The sequence below is a fragment of the Macaca nemestrina genome, chromosome 15, assembly GCF_043159975.1.
Source record: "Macaca nemestrina isolate mMacNem1 chromosome 15, mMacNem.hap1, whole genome shotgun sequence".
Classification (NCBI taxonomy): domain Eukaryota; kingdom Metazoa; phylum Chordata; class Mammalia; order Primates; family Cercopithecidae; genus Macaca; species Macaca nemestrina.
In genome coordinates, this window is record NC_092139.1 from 85883519 (window position 1) to 85901443 (window position 17925).

The following is a 17925-nucleotide window of genomic DNA, read 5'->3' on the forward strand; positions in this document are numbered from 1 at the left end:
GCTATTTTCTGAGGCTTAGTTTCCATATCCACGAAATGTATGAGCCCTGCCTTGAAGGGTTTTGTGCAATTTAAATGAAATCATATATGCAAAACACATTCCCAGAGCCTGGCAGACAATACGTTCTAAGAAATGACCAATATTACTACCATGAAGGGGAAAATGACATGAGCAGGGGCCCCTGAGGAGTCACTTCAGCTCTTTCCCAGAACAAAAACCTCCCAGTGGATGGCCTATTATCAGCTCAAGAAGAGATGCCTAAAATAGTTCTACTCTTAACTCCAGGACTTATTTCTGAAATGGGAACTCGTTTTTTAATTGATCTATTTTGTAAAGAAGGATTACAAGATATAAAAGACAAATATCCCATTACATGTTAAGAAATGACGTGTCTGTGAATCCCACAAGAAGAGGGTGTAGTCAAAGGGGTCTCTCAGAGCTATTGTGGCTATGGTCACAGAGCACCCAGCAGCACAAGGGCCGTCAGCCTACCTTCTCCTCCTCGCTCAGGGGATCACCAAGCTCATCCTGGGAGAAGTCGAGGAATGCCACAGAGCCATCCATAGAGCACACCAAGATGCCCAGCCCATTCAGAGTCCTGAAAGACATGGCCATCAGCAGCCTGGTAGCAAGAGCCCCAGGCAGACACATATGCCATAGTAGCTGGCCTGTGAGGATGGTGGGCAGTGTTCTAGGGAGATGCTGGAAACTCCTGGTTCCCTTCTGTGGCCTGAGGGTGGGGGGGCGGGGGGCAACAATTGTGTCCCAAAGGGCCCTGGTGTTCTTTAGCTCTAAGCAGGTGTACAAAGTATCCCTTACCATATGTTCTGTAAGAATTTTCAATTTCACTTATCTTACTTTTGAAACTATTAAAATTTAAAAAAAAACTTGACAAAGTATACATATAAATCAGGTCACTGAGAAGCAGAAAGTGTGCTTCTGACTTTGGTTCATGCAATGACGGAGTAAAGTAGAACCCACTAGGATCACGTCATTCTCCTCGTCTTAGACAAATCCTGAAAAGGCATTTTCCAGTAGCAAATCCTGCACAGGCAGGACATTCTCACAGCAGCAGGTACACTGCTGCCAGTTTCCAAAACATGTGCAAACAGCACTCTTGGTCTGGGCCACTATGACACCTGGGGAGGGGTCGCTGGCCACCTGACCCTAGTCACATCCAGGAGGCCTCACGTTCCAATGTGTGGCTTCTCCTTTCTTAACCTATTCTTGTAAGTAGAATCCACCTTACCAGGAAATATCCATGATGGATTTGTCAAACAGTTCATGGATGACCACCAGCGGCCGTTTTAGACATGTGAGCTGGAAGGAAAGACACAGCCAAGGTTAATGAAATTACTAAAATTCCCTTCTGTATTCAGCTCAGTTAACATAACCAACCTAGAAGCTTTGGTCAGAGCGGCTGCTGATATTTAAGGCATCTTCAACTCTATTCAAACTACAGCTGCAGAGATCTCAAACTGTGGGTACCAAAGCCTGCCAAAAATGTGCATGCTACCTAGAGTGGACCCTGCCTCCAGGGCTTGCTGTGGTCTGACAGAGGAAATAGCTTTATACACAGACAACGAGCAATGGAGAAGGCAGAGTGGGAGCGGGTTTCTGAAGGACTATGGTCGGAGCAGAGGGATAGCCCCAGAGTGGACCTCTGAGAGAGTCTATGGAGCAGGAGACAGGATAGCAAAGCCTAGACAGGGGATGAAGCACCCTGAGAGAGAACACAACACATTTTCCCTGGGCCCAAGGGACTCTGGTACACATTTATCCAAGGCTCATTCTACACTATGTGCAGGTAGTACAGAAATACACACCTGGGCCCTTAATCTAGGCCCAGTTACTGACTATTAATACTTTGATGAATTATTTTCTTCTATTTTGTGCAAATATTTATTTTATTCTTCAAAGAATTTATTTTATTCAAATTTATTTTATTCTTCATGGTTGTGTCTGCTTTTTCATTTAACACACAATAAGTATGTCATTAAATATCTTGTAAAAGTCTCTTTTGGATGACTGCATAGCATGCACTGTGTGCATATTCTCTATTGAGTCACTCATTTGCTGGCATACATGCTGACTCCACATTCCAACGGCTATGGTAGGCTCTTCCTCTTGTGCACAAGTGCCTGGCTACCCTGCTGGCTAGCCCTGAGCTGCAGGATGATGGGCTGGGAAGAAACACACTTCCTCACAGGATGGTGGGCTCCCACAGGTGCTGCTGTAGCTTCTGGGAGGCTGTGGGGCTGAGCGTCCCAATGCAGCCTGAGACTGCTGTGTGGGGAAAGAGAAGCTGTGTCTACCCTAGTGCTGGAGAGGGGGCTGAAGTCTGAACTATCTGGAACCCACATTAAGAATCTTGCCTCCACCTTAATTCCACTTCCAGAAAAAGCTGCCTTGTCCCTCCTCCCATAAATGTGCCTACAGACCCCTCAGAAATCTGCAGGCTGTGTGACTGCCTGACCTGAGCATTCTAAGAAATATGGGCATCACAGTCAGTGATGTTTTGGTTGCAGCACCACAAACAGGGCCTCTGGCTGGGAGGAAACAGGGAAGGTCCCCTGAACGGCTCTCTGTGGTACTGTGGTTCAGGTTCCAGAATGGGTGTTAAGTGAATACTGGGCCTAAAAAAAGAAAAAAAATCACAACGCACACAGTAATAGATTTCTCTACAACAAACTAATAAATGCAGCCAGAGGATAACCTTCAAACCCAGAACACTTCAAACTTGCTCTGCTTATAGGGACACATTTTTACAAAACGAAAAAAAAAAATTTAATGTGTATGCACTTTGCTTTATCAAACTTTAAATATATTGGCACCTTGATGCTCAGCAGCAAGACTGCTCCCTGCACTGCATGTAGAGGTGTCTCTCACCACACAGTCAGGTCACAGCACACCAGTCACTGGCAGTGAGAAACTTAACCCTTCAAGAGCTCTCACTTAGAAATGGCCACAGTTCTTACTCTTGGGTTCTCACTCGCCAACTACCATTGAACATATCTGCTGAGAACCTACTCTGTGGAGGGCACTGAGTTAGGAAGGTGAGAGGAACAATGAAACTGAAGACACATCGGGCTGGGTGTGGTGGCTCACACCTGTAAGCCCAGCACTTTGGGAGGCCGAGGCAGGTGGATCACCTGAGGTCAGGAGTTTGTGACCAGCCTGGACAACATGGTGAAACCCCATTTTTACTAAAATTACAAAAAAACTAACCGGGTGTGGTGGCCTGTAATCCCAGCTATTCAGGAGGCTGAGGCAGGAGAATCGCTTGAACCCAGGAGGCAGAGGCTGCAGTGAGCCAAGAAGCCAAGATCGTGCCACTGCACTCCAGCCTGCTGGGCAATAGAGGGAGACTCCGTCTCAAAAAAAAAAAAGAAGCTGAAGACATCGCCTCCTCTCAGGGGATGCAGTGAGGAGCACCAAGCTCATAACCTTACCCATCACAGCATCACCCGGGGTGAAATGGACTAACAAATGGAGGCGTCAGCTTTCTGTGTGTCTTTTTCTGTTGACATAAGCATTTATCTGTCTTGGTTATATGCCTAGGAGTGGAAGTGCTCCAGGTCATATGCCCAGCTGTGGTAGAAACTGCCAAACAGTTTTCCCAAGTGCTCATGCCAGCGTAAACACCTGTCAGCAACATCTGTATCAGTTCCAGCTTATCATGTCCTTGCTGACACCTGGTACTATCTTTTTTTTTTTTTTTCTTTAATTTTAGCATTCTACTCATAGGTATGTACTCACAAATAAATGAAAACATATGTCCACATAAAGACTTATACAAGAATGTTCATATCAGCTTTAGTCATAATATCTCAGAACTGGAACAACCTTAATGTCCATCAACAGGAGACTGTATAAACAAATTGTAGTGTATTCATACAGTGGAATGCTACACCGAAATTATGAGGAATAAAATATTGTTAAGTGCAGCAACATACACGAATCTCAAAAACACTGTGCCAAGCAAAAGAAATGAAGACACAAAGAAGCAAGCACCACACAATTGCATTTATATGAAGTTCAAGGGCAGGCAAAACTCATCAATATAACAGAGGCCATTAGAGTGGTTGCTTTGGTGGTGAGGAAGGTCTTGACTGGGGAGGGACAAAGGGACAAAAAGGAGTGCTCTAGGGAGTGATGACACTGGTGTGTAAACATGTATGACAACTCACCAAGCTGTACCTTTCAGGTGAATACACTTTATATAAAGATTTTTCTTTTTTCTTTTTTTTTTTTTTGAGATGGAGTCTCGCTCTGTCGCCCAGGCTGGAGTGCAGTGGCGTGGTCTCGGCTCACTGCAAGCTCCGCCTCCCAGGTTCAGGCCATTCTCCTGCCTCAGCCTCTTGAGTAGCTGGGACTACAGGCGCCCGCCACCAAGCCTGGCTAATTTTTTGTATTTTCACCATGTTAGCCCGGATGGTCTTGATCTCCCGACCTCGCGATCCGCCTGCCTCGGCCTCCCAAAGTACTGGGATTACAGGTGTGCACCACCGTGCCCGGCCATATAAAGATTTTGGGAAGCAAGCCCAAGATGCTGCTCATGGCATTGACCACTGAGGGTGCTGCCCGAGCCAGGACACGAGAGTTGGTCTAGCTGGGGGTCAAGGTGGCCTCTCCTGGCTGGGCACAGACCCAGTCTTCAGCACTTCCTTCTGGGAGAGCAGGAGAGCCTGTGAGCTTCCAAGGAGGGGCTGACCCCGGGTGCAGAGTAGAAGTACACTCTGAGCATCACCCAAAGCAGGTCTCTCTTTCCTCCACTCGCTACTTTGCCAACCTACACCTCCCGTCCTGCAACAAAAGCTCAGGGTAGCAGGCTCACCCAGACAGAAAGCGAGCGGTCCTTGCTGCCAACAGCGCAGCAGCAGTACGGGCAGCTGGGCTTGGCAGAACTCCCATTCTTCTGCTTCTTTTTGAAGATTTTTGGGTTGAATTTCTAAAGCCAAATAACAAATGTTAAAAATAATTAATCAAGCTTGAGGCATGTCCCCTGTGCCCAAGTCCCAGCCCGCTGAAAGGAGTCTCCCACAGACATTCTCTGAGTCCAGGCACTGAGCATGCATTTCATCTTCCTGACCACCTATGAGGCATCTGGCTGATGATGGAAAGGAGGCTTAGGGAGGTCAGAAAGTATGTGCAGAGGCAACAAATGAGTAAGCTGGGAAATGTGCAGATTTGAAACTAGCGCTACCAAACTCTCCATTTCTGAAGCATGCCAAGTAGAGGGGATGGGTAGCTATTGAAACTAGCCTTCTCAATTCCCTCTGGCCTGGCAGGGCCAGCCCTAGGACCTGCAGAAAAGCTGAGCCTGCAAGGGGGCTTCAGAAACAAAGACCTTCTCACTCCCTATTTCCTAAGGGAGGCCAAGGGGATGGGCAGGAGGGGTGTGAACCTCTGAATTCCTGAATTTCTTCTTGCCTCACTGCATGTGTTGTTCAGTCATAACCGTCTAGCAGAGATCTGCTCAGTCAGAGAGTCATTTGTGATCTCCCTGGGCCAGTGGCCATGGCAATATCACACAAAGGTGCCTGGTTGGCTGCTTAGCCCAGGGAGCTACCCCCAGAGTAACTTGTCTTTCTTTTTGGAAAGGATGAAAGCACTCACTGAGCTCCCAGCCACCTTCCTGGATATAAAGCGGATGGGCGCTCTGGGAATCCTCAACCTAGGACAACTGAGGGCAGAGGAAGGAGGGTTCTTGAAAGTCTGATGTCAGGTAGCCTAGAGATGTTTTAATTCCAGAGGGTAGGCAGGAATGGTCGGGGTGCACAGAGACTGGAGAATATGGAACTCAGAGGCATGTCCCTGGGCTTACTGTTTCCAACACCAATGAGGCTGCAGGGCCTTGGGAGCTCTGTGAGCCATAGGCAGGTGGCGTGATCTCCCAGAGCCACTAATGAAGTGGTTGTGAGGACTGCATGGGAGAATCATGTAGAGCACTAACCATGAAGCAGTGATTTCCAAAGACTTTAACAACAAAGCTCTGGTTCAAACAAAACCCTACATGGACTCCAAAACAAAAAAATTTAATATGTAATATTTTATTTATACAAAATTTGTGTTTTAAGGTACAATATATAGATACTTATTATCTTTTTTTTTTTGAGATGGAGTCTTGCTCTACTGCCCAGGCTGGAGTGCGGTGGCACAATCTTGGCTCACTGCAACTTCCGCCTGCTGGGTTCAAGTGATTCTCTTGCCTCGGCCTCCTGAGTAGCTGGGATTACAGGCGCACGACACCATGCCCGGCTAATTTTTATATTTTTAGTAGAGATGGGGTTTCACCATGTTGGTCAGGCTGGTCTCGAACTCCTGACCTCGTGATCTGCCCATCTCAGCCCCCGCAAAGTGCTGAGATTACAGGCGTGAGCCACCGCATCCGGCGGATACTTATTATCTATTCAAACACAGGCAAAAATGAGTCCATTTTCATCAGGGTCTTAGATGATCCTTAAGTTTATATCAACCTTAGCCCATCAATCTGTTTATTTTATTGGCTGCCCAGTGTTGAGAAAATCCTGGTTCTCACAGATTATTTGCAACTACTTAATGGCTTGCCTTGGGCTCTCTCAGGACACTATTTAATTAAAGTCATAGAGAAGCATAAGACGAGTGGCCAGACAACTCTCACGCCTAAGGACTGACAGCAGCTTCCAACTCAGTGATCTATGGCATGGCCTTGCACCTGTGGTTGATGCTGCCAGGTGTGGGGACAAGTGCAGTGCTTGGTGGGTGCACCAGAATCCTACCTGTAATCACTGGAGCCAGGTGAGGGGGGCACTGTGCTTGGGCACTCCTGAGCATACCTGAGTGTGTAAAAGGCTGATGTGGAGCTACAATGTTCCTAACCCAAGACTGACTTTGGTGATGTTCACCATGTAAAGTTTGCCAATAAATCAACCAAGTACATACTCTATTTTGTAAAATTAGTTTTTAAATATTTAAGTATAACTATTCAAAATAAACCAAGAATTAATATTTGCTGAATCTTGGAGCCCATCTTCCTTCAGTTCCCTGGGCACTCACCACGACAGTCACAGCTTTCCGGTGCCCAACAAAGTCCATGTTGGTCTTCCATCCCTCCCGTTCGATGATCTGGGCAGTGGGGCCTGAGTTGTTCATGGCATGGGCAGACACTAGGTAATGCCCATCAGGTGACCAGCTGAGCCGCAACACATGGGTCGTTCCTCCACACTGAAAGAAGCATCTGCACTTGAAAGGAGCTCATGGTCACCGTTGTGACCAAAACTCTGGCCTCAAGGATAAAGTTAAACTTCAATTTATAAATGTGTGATGGTGGAGCATGCACCCCAAGCTTCTGGCTACACTGACAGTTTCTGTGTCTCCAGATGGCCCAACCAAAAAGGGCTCTGTGAAATGAATTTGGAAACTGCAGCATCCTACACTTCCCCAGAGGAGCTGAACAAAGAAATACAGTACAGAAGTGTAGGCCCTGAGGAGATCTGCAGGAAGGCTACCTGTTTGAACCATAGCCTCTGTGTGGGCCAAATCTCTCTGGCCACTGACCCAATTCTTCTGTGTAGCACCTGTTAACCCACAGCATGGCATCTGCACAGCATCCTCAAGATATACTCTGGTGGGGAAAAAGCTCTTTTTAACCCAGGAGCCTGGCAGAAGCCTGTGTCTGTAATGTAGCTGATGACCATAAGGCACCACCTACTCTCTTGAGCCTGTTGCCTCACCCAAAGGGTGGTGAGGACACCTGCAAGGGACAAGAGGTTTGTAACATCCTTATAAACTGTAAAAGGAACAGTAGAAAGGCACTGTTCCCCCAACCTGGACTGGGGACTGAGGCAGAACATCCCTTTACATTATTCCTCCTGCAAAATGAGATGACATGGGTCCAGAGCCAGCTCCCTGAAGCTCAAGGTGGGCCCAGGGCAGTTCTAAACACTTAAGGGTTAAGATCATGATCTTACAGCTCTAGAGCAGGACAGGACAAACCAGGACCTGAGTGTAGTGAAATCACCCACTTCAGCTCCCAACCTAGGCCATAGATCCACCCCCTACCCGGAATGATGGGCCCACCCAGTGGAGGCTGAAGAGTACTACCAGCTCCTGCTGGTACTCATGACACTCCTAAAGCCGTCCCTAGGAGTCCACCTCATGGGACCCCAATGCCTGGCAGTCAGAGCCCTGAGGAACTCCAGAAGGAGCAAAAGCTCTTCAGGGCAAGACTAAGTAAGGTAAAAACCAGTAGTCATATATCTAGCCCAGGAGGTGGTGTTGTGTGGGGAGAAGTGAACATATGACTATCACCTTACTTTTGCAGTCATCCTGACCAGTGGGCAAATGCCTGCTCTTCCTGCAAACCTTCACGCATGTGTCCCTCGCTCTGTGAAGTCTTCCCTGATGCACTCACCTCTCCTGGGTTGTTTCTGCACTGTGGACCACTCCATCATCATGCAACTAATGGGAATGCCTGTCTTTCCTAAGCGGCTTTAAGCTTCAAGAGGAGAGACTCCATCTCAATCCACTTTTATCTTCCTGTGCCCAGTTACTGCCTTCTATACAACAGACACTTAATAAATGTGTAATGAACAATGGTGATCTTGAGCTTTCATTCCATTTGAAATCAGAACTCAAATAAAGGAAGAGTAAAATACTAGAGAAGCTACTGCAGTCTGACTTCCAAATGTGCAAAATGTACTGCTAACTCTAGCCAGGAAAAAAGGCCCCTGAACTGCAGGGTGCATATCAACAAGCACAGGGGATGGAACAAGAGTCTCCTCCATCCTGCCCTGGCCCCCAACAAGCTGCACTGCGGGAGGCTCAGAGTAAATTCCACACTATAAGCAGCAGTTTTATCCATGTCTGTGGGAGTGAGCTGGGTGACAGAATGATGTGGAGACATCTCTAAGGTTCACTTCAACTTTAAACCTATAAATCTGGGCCGGGTGCAGTGGCTCATGCCTGTAATCTCAGCACTTTGGGAAGCTGAGACAGGTAGATCACCTGAGGTCAGGAGTTCGAGACCAGCCTGGCCAACATGGTGAAACCCCGTCTCTATTAAAAATACAAAAATTAGCTGGGTGTGGTGGTGGGTGCCTGTAATACCAGCTACTCAGGAGGCTGAGGCAGGAGAATTGCTTGAACTTGGGAGGCGGAGGTTGCAGTGAGCCAAGATCATGCCACTGCACTCTAGCCTGGGCAACAAGAACGAAACTCCGTCACCAAAACAAAACAAACAAAAAACAACAAAACTATAAATCCCTTTCATTTCAAAGTTGGAAATTAAACAGCATCTCAGAAATGAAGGATTTTGTATTATCTGACTCTTAGGGCCAGAGTCCCACCCCAGAGAGCCTTGGTGAATCCGCTCAGGCTCCCAGACTCGATGCATTCCCCAGGTGGCCTGGCCCATGGCCAGCTACCTCTCTGCACACAGAAGTCAGGAAGGGGCTGGGGCAGTTGCTGGGGCTCAGCTCCCTGAGCTGTCCCCACTTACCTCATCAAAAGGCTTGGTGATGCTGGTCTCCAACTGCCAGTCCAGCGTCCTCCACACCTTTAGGCTGCGGTCATCAGCTTGAGAGGCTATGTATTTACCAACAGGGTCCCATGTCAACCCTTTGACCAAGCCAGAATGACCTCTCAGAGTAGCTAGAATTTCTGTGAAGAAAAAAGGAATGTGGAGAGGTGTCATCTGGGGAAAATGTGACCTCAATCCATGGGCTATAGGATGGATACGCAAGAGAGCGGACTCAGCAGTCTGCCCTGGCCAGCCCCCACACCAGGCAGAAGCAGAAGGGCCTCCTTATTTGATCTCCACCAAGGCAAAAGCCAATTAAAGAAATGACTGCATCAAGGAGGCAGGCACCAAGGGGCCAGTTCTGATCCAGGTCTTATCTGTATCTAGTGGCCCTGCCTATGGCTGCCCTTCCTGGGCTGTGACACCAGCACTTCTGACGTTAGCCTCCCTGGTAGCTCCCTGATAAGAAGGAGGCCTACCAGCTCAAAGGGCCACACAGTGGCTCAGTCTTTTGTAAGTTATGGCTAAAGACAAAGGTGTGGCCGGGCGCGGTGGCTCAAGCCTGTAATCCCAGCACTTTGGGAGGCCGAGACGGGCGGATCACGAGGTCAGGAGATCGAGACCATCCTGGCTAACACGGTGAAACCCCGTCTCTACTAAGAAATACAAAAAACTAGCCGGGCGAGGTGGCAGGCGCCTGTAGTCCCAGCTACTTGGGAGGCTGAGGCCGGAGAATGGCGTGAACCCGGGAGGCGGAGCTTGCAGTGAGCTGAGATCCGGCCACTGCACTCCAGCCTGGGCTACAGAGTGAGACTCCGTCTCAAAAAAAAAAAAAAAAAAAAAAAAAAAAAAAAAAAAAAGACAAAGGTGTGTACGATGGTACCCCATATAGATCTGTAATCCAAATGCTACTCCAGTCTCTAAAGTTGCCCTCTCCATAGCCAGACCGAGTGTTTCCATACATGCTGGTGGCTTTCAAAGAGTTAAAATGACCTGGATCCATGAGGAAAGCATACTTCAAACACAGAGCTGAAATATGAGAAGAATTTTACTAGTTATAACTGTGCCAGGTTATGCCATCTGTTGTGACTTTAGAAAAATCAATCTTTTGCAAAACTGGGTTTGTGTTAGCCCATATCTGCTCAAGGGTTTCACGGAGGAGATGGTGACTGAGCTGAGCCCAGAGCCCAGTGGTGGGGGTGCACATAGCAGGTTTGGGAGCACCAAGGTCCCCAACAACAGCTGCCCATCCACTACCCTCATGATCTGTGGCATGCCATGCTAGCACTCAGTTACTATTTTTCTTAAGCATTAATCTCTTTTTAAAGCTTAAGCAAATGTTACTGATAAAGAAAAACTGACAAGACACATAAATCCTAGGCCACTGTCATACATCTGTTGCCACCAAGACTATGGAGACAGCCCAACCCTTGCTCCAGAAACCGACAAGAAGTACTGCTCGCTGTTAACCAGTCAGAGGAGGCCCCAGACCTGGGAACTTTACAGCATTCCAGATGACGACAGTGTTATCCACGCTGCACGAGGCTAGCCAGGCGTCATGGGGAGACCATGCTACATCCATCACATCTGAAAGAAGACAGAGGGTTCTGGTGAGATCTTTTACCCAGCAATGCCCTTGTCTATTAGCTTGGCCAGTGCCCCTGGGACCTGGGACCTCATAACAACTCTGGTATTTTTTAACCAACCTGAAAAAACTCCCCCCAAAATTTTTCAATTGGTCATAAATTTAAAGCATCTAACCGACCCCAGTGCCTCACTCCTTTTACAGACGAAGCAACTGAGGGTATGGTTCAGAGCTTGGGCACCGTATGGCACCACACCCATGCATGAGAGCCTGCTACTTCGTGGGTCTGTGGCCTGGAGCATGCTCCTCAGCCCTGCTGACTAGATTCCCCAATCATAACAGGGCCTTCCTCCAAAAGCCTTCTGAGCATGAGACACGGTGGGTAAAGCACATGGCAGAATGCCTGGCACAGTCAGAACTCCAGGGCTGCTGACAACTGAACACAAGTCATCTTGAGGCCCTTGTCTGGTTCATGGACTGGGTCTCATCTCCCAGACCCTGATTCGCTACGGAGCCTCCAAACAGAATTAATCACATTCACTTCTTTGTGACTCTATTTTATCATTTGTCAAGTGCAGATCAAAAAACAAAATCTAGACCAGGTGCAGTGGCTCACGCCTGTAATTTCAGTATTTTGGGAGGCTGAAGTGGGCAGATCACTTGAGCCCAGAAGTACAATACCAGCCTAGGCAACACGGCAAAACCGCATCTCTACAAAAAATTGGCTGGGCATGGTAGCACATGCCTGTATCCCCAGCTACACAGGAGGTTGAGGTGGGAGGATCACTTGAGCCCAGGGAGGTCAAGGCTGCAGTGAGCCATGATTGCGCCATTGCACTCCAGGCTGGGCAACAGAGTAAGACCCTGTCTCAAAAAACAAACAAAAAAACCAATGAAACAAAAAACCCCAAAACCTATCTTCATAGGGTCATTGTAAGGATTAAATGTGATAAACTGCTGCAACACCATGCCAGGCACACACCAAGGCATCGATGAGGGTCCGCTGTGACGATGGTGCCAACCTTGCCTATCCTGCCATCAGGGGTGAAGGGCGCAGTCTTAGTTATTTCTCTAACCTCAGCGCCTGGTGCAGTGCTAGGTATACAGAAGAATGATTGGTGAGTTGAAGAAACAAACATAGCAGCAAGGTAACAGCTATCAAGTGCTTTCTTTGTACAAGAGGTTTAAACAAAAATATTCCAAGTATCTATTGTATTTTTTCTAGTTTAAAAAAAATCTAGTGACAGTTTAACAGGTTTTTTTTTTTCACATTGTCTCACATGCTGTGGTTCACATTTTGTAGTCTAAATGCCTATGTGATCTTCACAGCTTCTTTCCTTTTTTGCCCTGCATTCTATGTGGTTGAGAGCATTCACTACTATTAATTGACCTAATATAACACTGAAGGTTAACTGGATTCCAGTTTTTTGGGCCCGTGTGTATGTGTCACTCTCCACACTCTGGATTATTTCTCTGAGATGCATACCCCAGAGTGCGAATCCTGGGCAGAATATCTGAGCATCCTCACAGGTCTGGATTCTCATAAAACTGCAGACTGCTTTTCCAAGATCCCTGTGGTTTTATATTTCTATATGCAGACTGTTTGCTCCAAAACTCCCTTAATTAGCATTGAGGATGATGACTTTTTCCCCTTCCGACTTATTTATTAAGTACATTTTTATATTTTAAATTTTGAATTAGATTATTAGTGAAAGCATTTGTCTCATACCTAATGTCTTTTTGGACTGATTTGCTGACTTATTGTGGCTATTTACTGGGAAGTGTTTTGGGCAGTGGGTCTAACAACATAAACACAGTGCCTACAAAAATGAAGAAAACAACAACTTTCTCTAGGAACTGAGAGTCCTGAAGGGGCAGACATGCAAACACCAGGACAGCAGGGGAGTGCCCACATCCTAGAACAGAGAATATGTGGTCAGGTGGGAGTCCAGAAAAGAGAAGGGATTTTCTTAGCAATCTCCACAGACACATATAATGCAGCTATTAACTGCAAATTTCACCTCTTTACCTTTTTATACTGTAGGAGTTTTATGGAGTAAAATCTGTTATTCTCCTTTGTGATTTCTTCTATTGCCTTGTTAACCTTGAAAAATACTCTCTCTGCTAGAGGTCTGGTAAATATTCAATTCTATTTTTTCCTTGTGTAGTTATTTAGAATGTTTCTCTCTTTAATATCTGGATTTATTTTGGTATGTGCTGTATTCGGTGAGGATCGAAATTAATTTCTCCTCACTGTTTAATAGTTACTACACCCCATGTGAGGAAGAATCCATTTTGATAAGTGATGCCTCCTTTCACATCACACCAAATTCTTAGGTACACTGTAGCCTCCTTCAGTGTTGTGAGTTTACCCTCAAACCCATGATGTTTCTATCACTGGAACTTTGAATGTTTTTATCCATAACATTCTTATCCTTCCAGATGTCCTTTACAATCACTGCTGAGTAAATCCACACACATGACATAATTTTCTCCTAAACTCCCAGTTTGGAGTTTCTGTCTTCAGACTATATAGCACCTCCTTTTTGTTGTGCATCTACACACACAGGAGACCCCTCCCCTCACCTGTGGATTTACATTTCTGGCCACTGTTCTCACCATCATTCTTAGTGACCAGGAGGATGATTCTTCTAACACCCCAGGCTCTTGGTTCCTTAAATTCCTCCTTCCCTTCTGATGACCTTGGTTTCTACTACTTTCACCCCATGGTCATATCTAGAGGCCTTCCATGACAAATCACTGCAATCCGTCTCAATTCCAACCTTCCCACAGGCCAGCCATCAGCCCCGTGCTCCTAGCTCACCCTCAGCTCCAACAGCACTTTCACACCACCAGGAACTCCGATCTACTGATGCTGCTGTCCTCTCACCACCTGCCACCCACCTGGTCCTTACCTCGCTCCTCCAGCTGACAGCCCACCACCACTCCCCCTTTTCTTCTCCTCCATCTTCCCACACACCTGACAAAGCTCAGCTCCTCCCCTAGTGTTTTTTGAATATCCTCCAATGACACCTCTGGCCCAATGACACCACATGAATATTGCACTTGCCTAGGCCCCCAGCAGCCTCCATGCTGTCAAGCCTAGCAGTCCATCCTTGGTCTTCACTTTGCCCCTCAGCAATAAGCAGTATGCTGCCCGTTCCCCTCTCCTTCAAACACTCTCTTCGCTGCCTCTTTTGTTACTGTTGTTGAGACAGGGTCTCACTATGACACCCAGGCTGCTGAGCTACTGGCCTCAAGTGACACTCATGCCTCGGCTTCCTAAAGTGCTGGGATTACAGGCATGAACCACCATGCTTGGCTTCTTTTCACTGTCTTAACTGGCCTCTCCTAGCTTCTTTTGCCGGTTTCAGCTCTCCAATCCCTAGGCTCATCCTTGGACTCTGCTCATACCCAGAACCTCATATTTCCAAGATTCATATTTCCAAATGTCTACACAGTATGTCCCCTTACACTGGCAAACTTACCATGTCCAAAACCAAACTCCAAAACACTTCCCTTAACAAACATTTCTGTCCCACCTGCAGACTTCCTGCTTCAGGTTACATTCACTGCATCCTTTCCTCTGTCTGGACCATAGTCTGGGAAGCCATCCTGACTCCTCTGCTTATCTCATATCCCATATTCAATGCACCAGGAAATCCGCCTCTGACCACTTCTCACCACCTCCGTGTTATGCCCCAAGTCCAAACCACCATGTCTCTCCCTAGTTTTTCGGAGCGGCTCCTTTACTGGTCTTCCCAGTGCAGCCCTGAGCCCCGCATGGTAGAATCCACACTGCTGCCAAAGGTCTCAACTCCTCTGCCCAGATCCCTGCTGAGCCTTCCTATTCTTGCTCAGAGAAGAGCCTTCACCATGGTCTCGAAGGCACACTCCCTCTCGCACCCTCCTCCGCAGCCCAGCTCCCAGGGGTTCACTGGGCACACTAAGCACATGTCCATGCTCCAGGGCCTTCACACTGGCTGTCCCCTCATCGCCGTCCAGTGTTCCCTCAAATGTCATCTCCTCACTGAGCACTCATCTTCCAGCTCCTTACAGGACTCTGCCCTCTGGGCTAATCTTCAAATCTCCTATACTACTCACTCGTCAGTCTCTTTTACAAGAACAAAACTCCTTGAGAGAAGAACAGTGCCTGGAACATGGCATACATTCAATAAATGTTTGGTATATGGACAAGTAAATATTAATTTGGGGAAAAATGTATTTCATTTAGCTTTTGAATTTATGAAGCCGTTTTCTGTCTCTCAATGTTTATATCTTAAAACGTTTGTGATTTAAGTTGTAGAAATCTAATTCATTTCTTGGTAAGATTACTTATTCCTGGATATTTATAACTTTTGATCCCACTATGTATAATTCTCTTTTTATTATGAGTTATTCTAATTGGCTATTAGTAGCAAAAGATAAATAATTTAAAATTGTTCTGAGGCCAATATAAAGACTCATTAGTTCTAAGTATTTTTCAGTGCTTTATTTGTTCCAGGAGCTTTATTATCCTATGGTTTTTCTTAATGTGAAATAATGTCACCTTCATTTCCTTTTTGTCTTATTTTCCAGTTTCTGTTTAACTGTGTTGCAGAAATTCCAGAGCAAGAAATTAAATGACAACACCCATCACTGTCTTTTCTTGATATAAACCACAACCAGGCTTAACTGTGAACTGTAATATTTGCCACGGGTTTGAAAAAGACTAAGGACTCTACCATGTTAAGGAAACAGCTTTAGGCCAGGTGTGATGGCTTGCGTCTGTAATCCCAGCACTTTGGAAGGTGCAGGTGGGAGGATCTCTTGAGCCCAAGAGCTCAAGACCAGCCTGGGCAACATAGTGAAACCCATCTCTACAAAAAATAAAAAAAATTAGCCAGGTATGGTGATGCATATCTGTAGTCCTAGCTACTCGGGAGGCTGAGGCAAGAGGATCACCCAAGCCCAGGAGTTCAAGGCTGCAGTGAGCCGTAATTGCACCACTGCATTCTGCCTGGGTGACATAGTGAGACACAATCTCAAAAACAAAAAAAGAAAAGAAATATCTTTCTATAGGCATTTTTTTTTTTTTTTTTTTTTTTGAGACGGAGTCTCGCTCTGTCGCCCAGGCTGGAGTGCAGTGGCGCTATCTCGGCTCACTGCAAGCTCCGCCTCCCGGGTTTACGCCATTCTCCTGCCTCAGCCTCCCGAGTAGCTGGGACTACAGGCGCCCGCCACCTCGCCCGGCTAATTTTTTTGTATTTTTAGTAGAGACGGGGTTTCATTGTGTTAGCCAGGATGGTCTCGATCTCCTGACCTCGTGATCCGCCCGTCTCGGCCTCCCAAAGTGCTGGGATTACAGGCTTGAGCCACCGCGCCCGGCCGGCATTTTTAAAAAAGCATTTTTAACAGGAACTGATATTGAATTGTCTAAGGTTCCTTTTAAAATACCTAAGATGACTGTAGCTTTTCCTATCTAACTTCCTAGTATGTAAAGTTACATTAATAGATTATCTTGTACTACACTTATATTATGTCACATTTAATCATAATAAATTACTGTTTTCTGGCCGGGCGCAGCGGCTCACAGCTGTAATCCCAGCACTGTGGGAGGCCGGGACAGGCAGATCATGAGGTCAGGGGATCAAGACCATCCTGACTAACATGGTGAAACCCTGTCTCTACTAAAAATACAAAAAAAATTGGCCGGGTGTGGTGGCATGCGGCTGTAGTCCCAGCTACTCAGGAGGCTGAGGCAGGAGAATCGCTGGAACCCCGGAGGTGGAGGTTTCAGTGAGCTGAGATCACACCACTGCACTACAGCCTGGGCAATAGAGCAGGATTCTGTCTCAAATAAATAAATAAATAAATTACTGTTTTCAAATGTTATATTTACGAGTATCACTTCTGATTTTTCTATCTTTATTCATATTATTCTATGCTTTTGTTACATTATTGTTCTTAGGTTTTCTTGTATTTTCCAGATATAATAATCCTGGCTTATATCTCCTTTTCAATTATAAATATTGCTATTGTTCTGTATAATTTTTCTTTTTTTTTTTTTTTTTTTTTTTGAGACGGAGCCTCGCTCTGTCGCCCGGGCTGGAGTGCAGTGGCCGGACCTCAGCTCACTGCAAGCTCCGCCTCCCGGGTTCCCGCCATTCTCCTGCCTCAGCCTCAAGAGTAGCTGGGACCACAGGCGCCCGCCACCTCGCCCGGCCAGTTTTTTGTATTTTTAGTAGAGACGGGGTTTCACCGTATTAGCCAGGATGGTCTCGATCTCCTGACCTCGTGATCCGCCCGTCTCGGCCTCCCAAAGTGCTGGGATTACAGGCTTGAGCCACCGTGCCCGGCCTGTATAATTTTTCTTAAAAGCTCAAAACAATGCATCTACAAATAATTTAGGACTAAGAAGCATTTCTGAAGACAGCCTTCCATTTCTTCATTGGTTATTATTCTGTTCAGTTTTTCCTAATCCTATGGTAATCCTAGAAAACGATTTTTTAGTATTTTTTTAGCTTAATAGTACAAACATTATATTGTACTGTTTGATGATTTTTTTCTGTCTGGGTTAAATGTTTTTCTAGATCTTTAACCTCTAATTTTGTCTAGGCTTTTTCTTCCCAACCCCCAATTAAATATACCAAGTATATATTTCTCACACTTTGCTTTTAAAAGATCCAGTTCTTTCTTATTCATTTACTTCTGCTTGTCATTGATTTTTCTTCTTGAATGGTTCTGCCCACACCTGCTACCAGGACCAGTGAGTAATGAGTGTCAACCCTACCTGTCTGGTAAAGGAGCCCCACTGGGGGGTGGGGTAAGACAGAGAATGCAAGGCTCTGGCTAGGGC

The 17925-nt window shown here is 46.4% G+C and overlaps 1 protein-coding gene across 6 annotated transcripts in view; it reads right to left on the reverse strand.

The window, feature by feature from the left end:
* Nucleotides 1-17925, reverse strand: part of LOC105480733 (histone cell cycle regulator) — a 103451-nt gene that overhangs the window by 57439 nt on the left and 28087 nt on the right. For 5 of the 6 annotated variants that reach the window (XM_011739869.3, XM_011739870.2, XM_011739868.3 and 2 more), the window contains 6 exons: nucleotides 10994-11089; nucleotides 9482-9642; nucleotides 7039-7206; nucleotides 4838-4951; nucleotides 1250-1320; nucleotides 493-598 (listed from right to left, as the gene is read on the reverse strand). In XM_011739869.3, coding sequence (XP_011738171.1) covers nucleotides 493-598; nucleotides 1250-1320; nucleotides 4838-4951; nucleotides 7039-7206; nucleotides 9482-9642; nucleotides 10994-11089 — 716 coding nt within the window. Of the gene's footprint in view, nucleotides 1-492; nucleotides 599-1249; nucleotides 1321-4837; nucleotides 4952-7038; nucleotides 7207-9481; nucleotides 9643-10993; nucleotides 11090-12069; nucleotides 12183-17925 lie in introns of those variants that run through there. The other variant, XM_071080012.1, reaches the window with a different exon arrangement.